We start from the raw sequence: 15,899 nt of genomic DNA on the forward strand, positions 1-15,899 counted from the left end.
GTTTAGTGGTTTTAATCTCTTCAGCCACTGTCTTTGTTTGTCAAATTAAAGCCACCTGGTTACAGCAGCTGTGCATGCATGCGTGTGTGTTCCTAACTACTTTCTGGACTTGCGCCATTCCAGCAGGGGGCGGTAAGCCATCTTTATATTAAAAGCATGTGTGGTGAGTACATAATATAATTATAAATACGTTAAAAGTACATGGATGACACAAGAAAGTGATCGGAAAGCTCGGATCCATTCTCCTGACGTGGCCAAGCCAACCTTTCACCAAGAATGGTGAACATGCTACTCATGTTGGCATGTTCCAGTGCCTCTGTGTTGGGCACCTTGTCCTGCCATCTGATGAGCAGAATTCATCTAAGGCACCTCAGATGGTAGCTGTTGAGCTTTTTCTCATGTCTGGCATAGGCTACTGTGCCAGACCATGCCATGCCTCTCTACCATAGAGGAGTGTGCTGAGCATGCAGTTGCAATTCTTGCAACTGCCTGATGAATAGCTGTGTTTTATCTGAGCTGCCCACACAGCAGGTGTCAGTGCGTGGGTGTCACTTCTTTTTGGAGTGGTGCAGCTTCCTCGGAGCTACACGCACCTTGCTGGCCACGAGTGAGTGATCCGTATCACAGTCTGCACTATGGTAGCTGTCAGTGAGGAGAACGCTGGCAAGATCTGCATGTCTGGTAATGACTAGATCCAACTGGTGCCAGTGGTGGGATCGCGGGTGTCTCCAAGACACCTGGTGGATATCCTTGCATTTGAAGAAGGTGATGGTCATGCATAGGCCATGATAGCAGCATAACTCCATAGCAGTTGACCATTGTCATTGATCTTAACCCTTCCCTGGACACCTAGACAGGTGGGCCGGGCTTTGTGATCAGGAACCACTCTGGTATTGAAGTCTCGATTAGGCAGAGACCTTCTGGGTTGAGAATCCCAGATATCGCTTAGTCTAGGGACTCATAGAACTGGTCTTTTTCCTCTGGGTTGGAGTAGAGGGTTGAAGCGTATGCACTGATGATGGTGGCTGGGCCTAAAGATGTTGAAAGCCAGAGGGCAAGGATTCTCTCGTTGCCGGTTGGCGGTGGCTCAGTGCACGCGACCAGGATGTTCTTCACAGCAAAACCGACACCGTGTGACGGACTCATCCAAGGACTTCTCTTGCCAAAAGAATGTGTAAGTTGCTTCCTTGATGGTACCACTGCCTGCCAGCCAAGTTTCCTGGAGGCCGGCAGTGTCACCATTTAGTTGTGAGAGTTGCCCGTGCTGACGGGATTCGTCCAAGGACTTCCCTTGCCAAAAGAAGGTGTAAATTGCTTCCTTGATGGTGCCGCTGCCAGCCAGCCGAGTTTCTTGGAGGAAGGCAATGTCAATATTTAGTCATGAGAGTTCCCTATCAATGAAGGAAGTTTTGCAAGCATTGTTAATTTGCTGCAGATCAGCAGAGAGGCCAGGGCACATGGCCCTGACCTTCCAGCTTGCAAACCGAAGAGCTGAAGTCTTCTTTCTTCTTTTGTTCTTGTTGTCTGGTGTAGAATTTGTGGCCTGCCTTTCGAGTTTTACGCTAAGCTTCACTCACCCAGTGGAGTAAGCAGGCCATGGCGAGACAGCTCCTTACTGGCTTGGGGCTGCCCTGCTTGAGGTGGGCGGTAGCTGTCCGATGAGATGCGATGATCCCTCCCACCATCAGAAGTGACCCCTGGCACTCGTTTCCTTAGTCAAACAGATGAGCTTATAACCGATAAACTGCCACTTGTGGTGTTGTGCCAGCATCTTTGCAATGAAGCTGGAGTCTCCAGTGGAGCTACAAAGCCTGGGCAGGCTAATGTGGAAGACCCGCTGTTGCCCATGCAGCAGGTCTCCCCTCTCCACGCTGTCACTGTGGTCCAAAGGAAAAGCAGAAGCCAAGGCAGTTTGGCAGTGGCAGCGTCGCAGGAGTTCCTGAAAAAGTGCTGAAGTTCAGCAACAGACCACCTTAGGCACTCTGACAGCAGATTGTTCCTCGAGGTTTACTCCTGAAAGCCTTGTTCAAGACTGGATATACAGTGAGGAAAATAAGTATATGAACACCCTGCGGTTTTGCAGTTCTCCCACTAAGAAATCATGGAGGGGTCTGAAATTTTCATCTTAGGTGCATGTCCACTGTGAGAGACATAAGCTAAAAAAAAAAAAAAAAAAAAAATCCGAAAATCACAACGTATGATTTTTTTAAATAATTTATTTGTATGTTACTGCTGCAAATAAGTATTTGAACACCTACCAACTAGCAAGAATTCTGGCTCTCACAGACCTGTTAATTTTTCTTTAAGAAGCCCTCTTATTCTGCACTCTTTACCTGCATTAATTGTACCTGTTTGAACTTGTTACCTGTGTAAAAGACACCTGTTCACACACTCAATCAATCACACTCCAACCTGTCCACCATAGCCAAGACCAAAGAGCTGTCTAAGTACACCAGGGACAAAACTGCAGACCTGCACAAGGCTGGGATGGACGACAGGACAACAGGAAAGCAGCTTGGTAGAAGACAACAACTGTTATGATTATTTATTAGAAAGTGGAAGAAACACAAGATGACTGTCAGTCTCCCTCGGTCTGGGATTCCATGCAAGATCTCACTTTGTGGGGTAAGGATGATTCTGAGAAAGCTCAGAACTACACAGGATGACCTGGTCAATGACCTGAAGAGAGCTGGGACCACAGTCACAAAGATTACATTAGTAACACATGATGCTGTCATGGTTTAAAATCCTGCAGGGCAGCAAGGTCCCCCTGCTCAAGCCAGCACATGTCCACACCCATTTGAAGTTCACCAGTGACCATCTGGATGATCCAGAGGAGGCATTGGAGAAGGTCATGTGGTCAGATGAGACCAGAATAGAGCTTTTTGGAATCAACTCCACTTAACCATGTTTAGAGGATGAGAACAACCCCAAGAAAACCATCCCAACCATGAAGCATGGGGGTGGAAACATCATATTCTGGGGGTGCTCTTCTGCAAAAGGGACAGGACAACTGCACTGTATTGAAGGGAGGATGGATGGGGTCATGTATTGTGAGATTTTGGCAAACAACCTCCTTTCCTCAGTAAGACCATTGAAGATGGGTCATGGCTGGGTCTTCCAACATGACAGTGATCCCAAACACACAGCCAGGGCAACTAAGGAGGGGCTCCGTAAGAAGCATTTCAAGGTCCTGGAGTGGCCTGGCCAGTCTCCAGACCTGAACTCAATAGAAAATCTTTGGAGGGAGCTGAAACTCCAAACCTGAAAGATCTAGAGAAGATCTGTATGGAGGAATGGGCCCAAATTCCTGCTGCAGTGTGTGTAATTCTGTAATTGCAAAGAAAGGCTACTGAACCAAATATTAACATTGATTTTCACAGGTGTTCAAATACTTATTTGCAGCAGTAACATACAAATAAATTATTTAAAAAAAAATCATACATTGTGATTTCTGTTTTTTTTTTTTTTTAAGATTATGTCTCTCACAGTAGACATGCACCTAAGATGAAAATTTCAGACCCCTCCATGATTTCTAAGTGGGAGAACCTGCAAAATTGCAGGGTGTTCCAATACTTATCTTCCTCACTGTAGCTGCAAGGCAGCAGAGGTTTGAGATTTCCTTCTCCTAGATGAATCGCCTTCCTAGGCTCACGAGTTCTATCTACCTGAAACAATTGATTTTGAGGCTCAAGAGGACCACCTTCGCCCCTTCTCCTGTCAGTAGAAGCAGTTCTGCTGGGCTCAGAAGCTAAGCCACATAAGCAGGCCCAGAGCTGGACTTGGTTGCCAAAGGCTATTTGAGACGCACACCATATGGGAAGGCTTTTTAGGTCGTGGGAGCTCGTCCCCATTACCATCCCCGGCTGTAACAACCTTGGAAGCATACGCGAGGTCTGTTAGAAAAGTATTGGACCTTTTTATTTTTTGCAAAAACCTGATGAATTTGAATCATGTGTGCTTGCATGAGCCAACCTTGAACCTTCGTGCGCATGCGTGAATTTTTTCACGCCTGTCGATTGCGTCATTTGCTGGCAAGCAGCCTTTGTGTGAGGACGTGTAGTGCTCTCGTCGGATTTTCATTGCAAGGAAAATGGCGGAACGACTGGAGCAACGCCGCATCAAATTTTGCCAGAAACTGGGCAACAGCCAGGTGGAAACAATTCGGATTATTCAGACGGCTTTCTGTGACGATGCTATGGGCATCACACAGATCATGGAGCGGTACAAACGGTTTAAAGACGTCCGCACAACGGTGGAGAGCGAGCCGTGCTCCGGGCGGCCATCAACATGCTGAAACGACCAGATCATTTCCAAAGTGAACGCTGTGGTGATGCGGGACCATCGTGTGACTATCCGAAAAATTGCGGAAGAGGTGGACATCAGCACTTTTTTGGTACATTCCACTGTGACAGAAGATTTGGCCATGAAAAGAGTGGCGGTGAAATTCGTGCTGCTGCTCCTCCTCCTCCGCCTCCGTGTTGAAGTCTCACAGGACATGCTGTGACATGCCCACCTCTTCCACAATTTCTCGGATAGTCACACGACTGAAAAGTCACTTAAAGCCGTCTGAATCTTCCAAATGGTTTCCACCTGTCTGTCACACAGTTTCTGGCAAAATTTGATGTGGCGCTGCTACAGTCATTCCGTCATTTTCCTTGCAATGAAAATCCGACGAGAGCTCTACACATGTCCTCACACAAAGGCTGCTTACCAGCAAATGACGCAGTCGACAGGCGTGGAAAAATTCACGCATGCGCACGAAGGTTCAAGGTTGGCTCATGCAAGCACACGTGATTCAAATCCATCAGGTTTTTGCAAAAAATAAAAACAGACCTCGTGTGTGTGTGTGTGTGTATACATATATGTATGAGGTCTGTCAATAAAGTAACGGTCCTTCTTATTTTTTTCAAAAACTATGGATTTTAGTCATATGTTTTTACGTCAGACATGCTTGAACCCAGCTTAATTTTTCGAACCGTGTCCACTTCGATGTGCCTCACAGGTTTAGAAAAAATTTTGATCAAACAAAGCGCCAGTCTCTCAGCAACTTCTCAGACAAAGGAATTCCGACGAGGGGCTGGACGACTCCTCCCACAAGGAGTGCTCACAGGCGAATGACGTCACCGACAGGCGTGGAAAAACTCACGCATGCGCACGAGGGTTCAAGCATGTCTGATGTAAAAACATATGGAGGAAATCCATATAGTTTTTGAAAAAAATAAAAAGGACCGTTAATTTATTGACAGACCTCGTATATACAGAGAGGGGGACGAAGAGAGAGATATATCTTTGCTGACATTTTTGTTGTTTATGAAGCCTAGTTGCCCTTTGAAATAATAATATTCAGGATTAGTTTGGTCATTTTTACTGCAAAATTTCACAAGTGTCATTTCACAAATAGAGGTGCATTCTGTAGATCAGGGGTGGCCAAGTTCGGTCCTCAAGAGCCACATTCCTGACACTCTTAGTTGTCTCCCTGCTCCAACACACCTGAATCCAATGAAAGACTCGTTAGCGGACTTTTAACGAGTCTTTCATTGGATTCAGGTGTGTTGGAGCAGGGAGACAACTAAGAGTGTCAGGAATGTGGCTCTCGAGGACCGAACTTGGCCACCCCTGCTGTAGATGGTCCTCCAAAAAGGACAAACAATGCATTATTTTGACTCTGTGGCCATGACTTGGATTCTTTGCGGGTCCTGCATCCATACCCCTGGAGGCAGTGAGTGAAGGGAGAGCACACGCATTGTATTCTGGGTGTGTCTGTTTATAATCTTCTCGCCCAGAAGAAAAAAAGAGTGTTTACACAGGAGAGAAAAGTGAGAAAATGTTAATGCCTGGTTGAGAAAAGTGTATAAAGTGTGTAGTGAGGGGTTTTACAGCCTTAAAACATCTATAATAATTGTAAAAACTAACGCTGACTACTTTGCGGATTTCGCCTATTGTGAGTTATTTTTAGAACGTAACTCCCGCGATAAACGAGGGACCACTGTATTTTGTGGAAGACTTTGATTGATCTGCTTAAAATATTAATCATCCAGACATGCTGAAGTTTTGTGGGAATCTGTAAGCCCTTGGAAAACGTTAATACCCTGGTGTTGCCGCTGACATGCAGGCTAATATGTCCACTTGTGACCAAGTTAACAATATCATGGATCAGTGTGTTCCTCTTCATTTTATTTACGTCTTTAAGGTTGTCTTTTCTTTTCTATTACAGGTACCAGCTCGGTCAGCAGCACCATGAGACAAAGCACGTGATGCCCTGTTACAACACAGGCTATTACACGGAAGGCTTCAGAGAACACCCTGTCATGGCTGAACAGCCTGTCATAGCTGAGCCGCCTCTTTATCCCGAAGCCCCTTCATATCACAGCTTCCCTCCAGGTCAACACCAACAGCTCGCCTACCAGCAGGGATACATGCAACAGCATCCTCCAGCCCAGCAGCATCCTTACCACCAGCAGCATCCTCACCACCAGCAGCACGTGCCAGATTGTCAGGTGCAGCCTCAGCCTGCTGCGCCTCCTCAAGGTACAAAAATCTGGGTACTGTGTACTAAAACATCTACTAATGTCTTCAGCCAGCCCACAGAAGAGGGGAGCAGTTTTCTGAGGTCCCGACTTTCTGTTTGTCTGACACCTGATTACAGGCACCATAACACAAAAAAAACTGCATGAATTATAGATACATTTTACCACATTTACCACATTACCACATTTTACCACACTCGTTACTCATGTTGTCTTTAATATCTGCCAGGATGTAGAAAACAAATAGAATTTTCAAAACATCAGACCGTCATAACAACCAGCCATTAGAATTATAGGCAAGTTTTCAGTAAGTGAGAATATGACCAAGTGTTACATTTGTAACCAAACCCAAAGGGCAGTGATGTTAACTCAAAACGTGTTCTTTTATGCACATGTACTGTAATTGCAGAATAGATTGCTTTCATTTCCATACATCAGTGTTTATCATAACTGTGGTTTCAGTGAAGAAGAGGAAAGGGCGGCCGCCTAGAGCACAGGGTGAGGTGGGTGAGGGTGAGACATACGAGGAACACAGTGAGGCTGAGGCTGCCAAGAAAGCCAAGAGGATCCTCAACCGCTTCAATGGCATGTCCGTGGCTGAAGTTATGACGAAAACCCTACCGGACGTTCTTGCCTACAATCTTGACATTTTGATAGTGAGTTTCTGGTTTCTACCTTTCTTTTTAATCTGGGGTAACTTTATTTTTATATTAAGCAGTGGTACACGAGGTCTGTTAGAAAAGTATCGGACCTTTTTATTTTTTGCAAAAACCTGATGGATTTGAATCACGTGTGCTTGCATGAGCCAACCTTGAACTTTCGTGCGCATGCGTGAACTTTTTCACGCCTGTCGATTGCGGCATTTCCTGGTAAGCAGCCTTTGTGTGGGACGTGTGCTGTGCGCTCGGTGGATTTTCATTTAAAGGAAAAAGACGGAATGACTGGAGCAGCGCCGCATCAAATTTTGCCAGAGACTGGGCGACAGCCAGGTGGAAACCATTTTGATGATTCAGACGGCTTTCGGTGATGATGCTATGGGCATCACACAGATTAAGGAGCGGTACAACCAGTTTAAAGACGTCCGCACAACGGTGGAGAGCCTGCCACGCTCCGGTCGGTCATCAACATGCTGAAATGACCAGATCATTTCCAAAGTGAACGCTGTGGTGATGCGGGACCGTCGTGTGACTGTCCGAAAATTGCGGAAGAGGTGGACATCAACACTTTTTCTGCACATTCCACTGTGAGAAAAAAAGTGCTGTGACAGAAGATTTGGCCATGAAAAGAGTGGCGGTGAAATTCGTGCCGAAGCTTCTGACGGCGGAGCAAAAGTACCTCCGTGTTGAAGTCTCACAGGACATGCTGTGACATGCCCACCTCTTCCACAATTTCTCAGATAGTCACACGACTGAAAAGTCACCGAAAGCCATCTGAATCTTCCGAATGGTTTCCACCTGGCTGTTGCCCAGTTTCTGGCAAAATTTGATGCGGCGCTGCTCCAGTCATTCCGTCTTTTTCCTTGAAATGAAAATCCGCCAAGCGCACAACACATGTCCCCACACAAAGGCTGCTTACCAGAAAATGATGCAATCGACAGGAGTGAAAAAGTTCACGCATGCGCACGAAGGTTTAAGGTTGGCTCATGCAAGCACACGTGATTCAAATCCATCAGGTTTTTGCAAAAAATAAAAAGGTCCGATACTTTTCAAACAGACCTTGTATTGTTATGTATCAGCTTTGTGAGTAAACGTGCGCATTTGCATGACTTGTTGCACTATATGTGCTAGTTTTAAGTCAGCAACCAAAGACATTTTGGGTCTGTTGCTATAGTAACAACTTCATATTTCTTCTCAGATTGGAATTAACCCAGGATTGTTGTCAGCCTACAAAGGACACCATTACCCAAACCCAGGAAATCATTTCTGTATGTAAATTCCCTGTTTCATTACTGTACACTAATAAGTTGTTGATTTTCGTCTTTTGGCTTCTTCTGGTTCTTCAGGCTCGCCACAATGGATCCAGTGTAGATTCATATTGGCACAGGTTTTACACTGTATGCCCTTCCTGATGCAACTCCAGTTGTACACACAGAAACACTCACAGCTCCTGGTCTTCCAGAAGCGGTCTACCAGCCAAGTACTAATCAGGTCCTACTGTGCTTCACTTGTGAGATCTGTCACGATCAGGTGCACGCAGAGCAGGACGACTGCTACTGTACGCTCTATTAGTAAGTAAGTCCTTTTGGCGTCTCCCTTTTTCACTTGGGGTCGCTACAGCAAATCCAGTTTGGATCTGCATGTTAAATTTGCACACGTTTTATGCCGGATGACCATCCTGACACAACTCCTCATTACATGGAGAATGGGCCTGGGTGGTTTTGAACCAAGAACCTTCTGCTTTGGGCAAAGATGCTTGAAGTGCTTGGCTGCCACGCTGCCCTACTCTACACTAATAGCCATGCCATGATACAAGCGTGTATTATTCATGTGCCTTACTGTACTCTAATAATATACACTGATAATACACACTCGTATTCTGGTGTGGCATCATGACAACTATTTCCTAACTAGTTACATTTGTTCAGAATTGTCATTATGTTTAAGAAGAGAGTGCAAAGGTAATATCGTAATTACAGGGAAGGTTGAGAAATAATACAAGGAAGAGTTTGTTACTTTCACCTTGATGTCATGTTTTGGACCTAAAATGGTGTCTTCCTCCTCCATCATCCTCTCAGTTTCAGTCCACATGAAGGGGAAAAAAGGAAAACCCCAAGCAGCCTTATCAAGCCCAACCTCAAAATTGTACAAGTTATAATTTTTTTGTTTTGAAAATATTTTTTATTAGGATCAAATGAAATTTCAATTTTTAAAAAGAAAAAAGAAAACAGCAAACACTCAACTATATACACAGTAAAACAAATGAATTGAATATAAACATTGAGTAGAAAGAGAAAAAAAATATTCTTTACAATAAATAATAAGAAGGGAAGGGGGAAGAAAAAGAACCCAGCCATCCTGGCTCATAAGATTGAGTGTGTATATATGAGGTCTGTTAGAAAAGAATCCGACCTTTTTATTTTTTTCAAAAACCTGATGGATTTGAATCATGTGTGCTTGCATGAGCCAACCTTGAACTTTCGTGCGCATTCGTGAGTTTTTTCACGCCTGTCGATTGCGTCATTTGCTTGTAAGCAGCCTTTGTGTGAGGATATTTCTCAGATAGTCACATGACTGAAAAGCCACCGAAAGCTGTCTGAATCTTCCGAATGGTGGAAGAGCTGGTCATGTTACAGCATGTCCTGTGAGGCTTCAACACGGTGGAGCTTTTGCTGTGCCATCAGCTTCGTGCCAAAGCCATCGGCATGAATTTCGCTGCAACTCTTTTCATGGCCAAATCTTCTGTCACAGTGGAATGTTCCGAAAAAGTGCTGATGTCCACCTCTTACACAATTTCTCGGATAGTCACACGACGGTCCCACATCACCACAGAGTTCACTTTGGAAATGATCTGGTCATTTCAGCATGTTGATGGCCGCCCGGAGCGCGGCTCGCTCTCCACCATTGTGCGTCCGTCTTTAAACCAGTTGTACCGCTCCTTAATCTGTGTGATGCCCATAGCATCGTCACCGAAAGCAGTCTGAATCTTCCGAATGGTTTCCACCTGGCTCTCGCCCAGTTTCTGGCAAAATTTGATGCAGTCGCGCTGCTCCAGTTGTTCCGCCATTTCCTTGCAAAGAAAAAACGACGAGAGACTACACTCAAAGGCTGCTTACAAGCAAATGACGCAATCGACAGGCGTGAAAAAACTCACACATGCGCACGAAGGTTCAAGGTTGGCTCATGCAAGCACACGTGATTCAAATCCATCAGGTTTTTAGAAAAAAATAAAAAGGTCGGATACTTTTCTAACAGACCTCGTACATACGTAGCACTGTCTCATGGAAGTCAATCAATCTGTGTATAAATACTCAAGTTACTGTCAGCCTGGCGAGGTTTGTAAGTTGGCCAGGTAGGTCCAAAATGTTTCCCTTATGTGAAAGCACTTGTCTGTGGATCCTCTCAGTGTATATTTAATTTTCTCCAGCTTGAGAAAAAATGCAACATCCCTAAGCCAGAGTGAAATAGTTGGTGGCTGATGAGACTTCCATCGTAAAAGCAAACGACGTCTGTGTAGTAATGAGATAAACCGGATAATCTCCAGCTGCAAGAGTTTAAATGCATGGTCTCATTAGTGGACAAGGATGTAAAAGAAAAAAACATGGCTCAAATTACACTGACTGTTAGAGCATCTATCACATTTGTCTTCTCTCTCTGGAAAAGTCTGTGAGAGTCTTTTCAAGAAGTAGACCCTGTATATTAATGGGCAGCATAACAAAACAATTGTTCATTTTGTGATAAAAGCATGGAATTTGGCACACATATTTTAAATTAACTATTGTTTATTTTCAGATATGGAACCATCCTGGAGCTGAACTGCAATGAGCTACAGGGATCAGTAAAGAATTACGCAGGGGTCAAAATTAAAAAATGCTCCAATCATGTTGAAAACTATACCACATTATTTATCTGATCATAGCAATTCCAAAAAGGTATAGTTTAGATGATTTATGACAATGTTATGGGGTAAAAACGGCAAAAATGGTGACAAATATCAGTTTCAGTTTGTACAGGGGTCAAAAGTTAAAGTTGCTCCAATTTTGGGAAAAAGTGATGCAAATTATTGGTTGAAATAAAAGGATTAATAAATGGAATAGTTTTGACTTTGTTGAATGCTTGTTTATATCAAGTTGTAGAGATTTGCTTTCAGTTTACTTTAAGGAAGATAATTTTAGACATTTTTATTTTATTGTATTTGAATTGGCATAAACAAATTAAAATGTGTGAAATACCAAGTGTTCAATATTTTTGGAGGGAGCTCTGTAGTACAAAGTTGAAAACAGCACATTTTTCAATTTTGACCACATCCCCCCTGTGGTCATTAAAATTTTGAGGATATAGTGTGGTCTTCCTGGCCTTCATGTAATACCATTGAGTCTTGTTAAAAAAAAAATTGCACGTGTGTGTTTGCTTGTATGTTTGTATATATATATATATAGTGTGTGTGTGTGTGTGTGTGTGTGTGTGTGTGTGTGTGTGTGTGTGTGTGTGTGTGTGTGTGTGTGTGTGTGTGTGTGTGTGTGTGTGTGTGTTGTTAAATTTTCAAAAGGATTACTTTGATAACCACTTGGGCATTTTAAAAAACTTATTTTGTGTCCAGGGAAATGTCTGTTTCTTTCTGGTCTAACTGAGCAGCAGCTCAACTACATGCACGACCAGAGCCTGCCAGAGAATTACGGCATCGGGTTCACAAACATGGTGGAGAGGACCACACCTGGTAGCAAGGACCTCTCCAGGTGAATTAAAACACACACATCTTTCACGCTGATAGTCATTTGGATGATACTTTTCCGTATTGGTTCAGAATTATTGTAATTAAGAAGTTATGATCACCAGTGTTACAAGGAAACCTAAATTGATGGTATTTCTTTTGAAGAAAACCTCATGTCACATGAAAAATATTGTTGTTGGCCTTTGGGGAAATTAATAGATATCTTCATGGACTTTTTTCTCTCTTTTTCTGTTCGTCCAGTAAGGAGATTCGTGAAGGAGGTCGACAGCTACTTGACAAACTGCAAAAATACAAGCCATTAATTGCAGCTTTTAATGGAAAAGGTAAGATTTTCCAATCTTACTGCTTCTTTAGACCTTTTGTTGAAAATATTTACATCAAAGATCTAAAATTGAGATCTTTGATGTAAATACATACCACACAGCCCTTAGATGTAGGTCTGTGTGGTAATCCATTCACGTCTCTGTCACATCTTCAGTGGTATTTGTCCAGACATCACAGAAAATATCATGCGGATGTTGCTCTTCAATATACTATTTCTTTTTACTTTAGCTTAGTCCTTTGACTTGCATCACTGGGACCTGGGGGTAGAAGTTGCTGTTATCCTCCTCCATAACATACTGTCTTATTCTCTACTATAAACTGGAGCCTAGAGGAAAATAAAATGTACATTATGAAAATGATACGATCCTTCAAAATACTCACATCTGTCCTGTTAATAGTGCTATAGATTAGTTTAGTGTGGTGGCCCGCAGTCAGTTTGCTTTTTGGAACAGTGATTTAGACTGTATCAATGGATAAATATTTGCAGCATTTTTGAGAAGTATAAGAGTATATTTTGCTTTTGTCAGGTATTTATGAAATATTCTGCAAAGAAACCTTTGGTGTAAAGGCAAAGAATCTGGAGTTTGGTCTGCAGCCTTATAAAATTCCAGAAACTGAAACGGTATGTTCCTCACCCATGAAGTGAAGAGTTAAATACGAGGGCTGTCAATAAAGTAACGGTCCTTTTTATTTTTTTCAAAAACTATATGGATTTCATTCATATGTTTTTACGTCAGACAAGCTTGAACCCTCGTGCGCATGCGTGAGTTTTTCCACGCCTGACGTCATTCGCCTGTGAGCACTCCTTGTGGGAGGAGTCGTCCAGCCCCTCATCGGAATTCCTTTGTCTGAGAAGTTGCTGAGAGACTGGCGCGTTGTTTGATCAAAATTTTTTCTAAACCTGTGAGACACATCGAAGTGGACACGGTTCGAAAAATTAAGCTGGTTTTCAGTGAAAATTTTAACGGCTGATGAGAGATTTTGAGGTGATTCTGTCGCTTTAAGGACTTCCCACGATGCGAGACGTCGCTCAGCGCTCTCAGCCGCCGTCGTCAGCCTGTTCAAGCTGAAAACCTCCACATTTCAGGCTCTATTGATCCAGGACGTCGTGAGAGAACAGAGAAGTTTCAGAAGAAGTCGGTTTCAGCATTTTATCCGGATATTCCACTGTTAAAGGAGATTTTTTTAATGAAAGACGTGCGGACGGGTCCGCGCTCCGCCACAGGAAAAACACCTCTGTTGAAAGCCTTAAGGACAAGTTGGAACATGTCCTGCTGTTAAACAATTTCTCATATACTCACTCCACTGAAAGCCATCAAAAGCCGCCTGGATTTTACAAATGGTTATCAACACGGAGGTGTTTTTCCTGTGCCGCCGCACCGCGTCGGCTGCGTCCCGACGCGCGGACCCGTCCGCACGTCTTTCATTAAAAAATCTCCTTTAACAGTGGAATATCCGGATAAAATGCTGAAACCGACTTCTTCTGAAACTTCTCTGTTCTCTCACGACGTCCTGGATCAATAGAGCCTGAAATGTGGAGGTTTTCAGCTTGAACAGGCTGACGACGGCGGCTGAGAGCGCTGAGCGACGTCTCGCACCGTGGGAAGTCCTTAAAGCGACAGAATCACCTCAAAATCTCTCATCAGCCGTTAAAATTTTCACTGAAAACCAGCTTAATTTTTCGAACCGTGTCCACTTCGATATGTCTCACAGGTTTAGAAAAAATTTTGATCAAACAACGCGCCAGTCTCTCAGCAACTTCTCAGACAAAGGAATTCCGACGAGGGGCTGGACGACTCCTCCCACAAGGAGTGCTCACAGGCAAATGACGTCACCGACAGGCGTGGAAAAACTCACGCATGCCCACGAGGGTTCAAGCATGTCTGACGTAAAAACATATGAATGAAATCCATATAGTTTTTGAAAAAAATAAAAAGGACCGTTGCTTTATTGACAGACCTCGTATACCATACTCGGCTATATGTATAACCAGAGTGCATTCTTACAACCCATTCTTTTCTGTGTAGGTGTGCTACTTGATGCCCTCATCAAGCCCCCGTTGTGCCAAGTTTCCCCGTGCACAGGATAAGGTGCATTTTTACATCAAGCTCAAGGAACTGCGAGACCAAATTAAAGGTGTAGTACGCAACCGTGATGTAGAAGAGATGCAGTACATCTTTGATCTACAGATGGCCAAAGGTCAGTACTATTTATCCCTGTCAACTCTATAACAGACAGGTGACTGAAGTCCATTCATTTATATTTGTATGTACAGTTGTGCTCAAAAGTTTACATACCCTGGCGGAATTTTTGCTTTTTTGGCCATTTTTAAGAGAATATGAATGACAACACAAAAACTTTTTTTTCACTCATGATTAGTGGTTGGGTGAAGCCATTTATTGTCAAACAACTGTGTTTCATCTTTTTAAATCAAAATGACAAGAGAACTACCCAAATGAACCTGATCAAAAGTTTACATACCCCTGTTCTTAGTACTGTGTATTGCCCCCTTTAACATCAATGACAGCTTGGAGTCTTTTGTAGTAGTTGTGGACGAGGCTCTCTGATGGTAAAGCTGCCACTGAATATTCAGACTTTATTTTCATCAATTACAAAGAAATACAAACAGTATGGCACTCTATGGTAAACCTGCATGGGGTAGACAGTTCTCAAAAGCTGAGCGACTGTGCAAGAAGTAGAAGAGTGAGGAAATCCACCACGACATCCACACAACCCAGAAGAAGTTATAGGCTTAGGTGGCTGTGATTGGAGAAATTATGCATAGTGCAAGCTTTGCATTTTGTATCACCAGTTATCCATCTTCATGATGAAATAGTATAGAGGAGGATTTTCTTAAAAAGAAGACCTGAAAGTTTAGCTACACATTTTTTTAATAAAATGAAGCTCTAGGACTGGCACACAGTGCAAGACAGCCCCCTTTGAGTCTTCAACTGGGGATATAATCAGTGATAGAGTCCAGCAGTTGAAGAGATGGTTCAAGCACTACTCCAGTCTCTAGTCTAGAGCAAACATAGTGTCCCCTTCACTGCTTGACACCATGAAATGCCTTCCGACAATGGTGGAGCTTGATGCTGAGCCTACTTTAGAGGAACTTGGCAAAGCTATTGACAACTTGGCCTTGGGCAATGCCCCAGGAAGTGACGGAATTCCCCCTGATCTGATCAAGCATTGTTGACCACGCTAAAGCGCTCTCTGTACAAGGTCCTTTGTCAATGTTGGCAAGAAGGAGCAGTAGCACAAGACACGAGGGACTCCAAGATCATTACCGTCTACAAAACCATGGGAGAGAGAAGCGACTGTTATAACTACAGGGGTATCTCCCTTCTCAGCAATGTCAGTAAAGCTTTTGCAAGGGTCATCTTGGCCTGCTTGCAGAAGCTGGCAGACCGGGTCTATTCAGAGTCACAGTGTGGCTTTTGTGCAAAAAAAGGTCAACAGTGGATATGGTCTTCTCCCTGCGACAACTCTAGAAATGCAAAGATATATATATATATATATATATATATATATATACACACACACACACGAGGTCTTACTACAGCTTTAAGGACTGCCCACATATCTATCTCGGCTTTCAGTGCTTACCAGTCGAGTGAGTATAAGAGAAATTCTGGAGAGCTGGGCATGTAGTAACAC

General features: G+C 43.6%; 1 protein-coding gene across 2 annotated transcripts in view; it reads left to right on the forward strand.

Annotated features, from left to right (window-relative positions):
• LOC117515322 (G/T mismatch-specific thymine DNA glycosylase-like) overlaps positions 1-15,899 on the forward strand; it is a 30,845-nt gene that overhangs the window by 3,997 nt on the left and 10,949 nt on the right. The window contains exons 2-8 of one of the 2 annotated variants that reach the window (XM_034175821.1): positions 6,218-6,531; positions 6,981-7,186; positions 8,385-8,454; positions 11,787-11,922; positions 12,159-12,241; positions 12,770-12,864; positions 14,270-14,441. In XM_034175821.1, the coding sequence (XP_034031712.1) occupies positions 6,218-6,531; positions 6,981-7,186; positions 8,385-8,454; positions 11,787-11,922; positions 12,159-12,241; positions 12,770-12,864; positions 14,270-14,441 (1,076 nt within the window). The remainder of the gene's footprint in view (positions 1-6,217; positions 6,532-6,980; positions 7,187-8,384; positions 8,455-11,786; positions 11,923-12,158; positions 12,242-12,769; positions 12,865-14,269; positions 14,442-15,899) is intronic. The other variant, XM_034175822.1, reaches the window with a different exon arrangement.

Source organism: Thalassophryne amazonica, chromosome 8 (assembly GCF_902500255.1).
Source record: "Thalassophryne amazonica chromosome 8, fThaAma1.1, whole genome shotgun sequence".
Classification (NCBI taxonomy): domain Eukaryota; kingdom Metazoa; phylum Chordata; class Actinopteri; order Batrachoidiformes; family Batrachoididae; genus Thalassophryne; species Thalassophryne amazonica.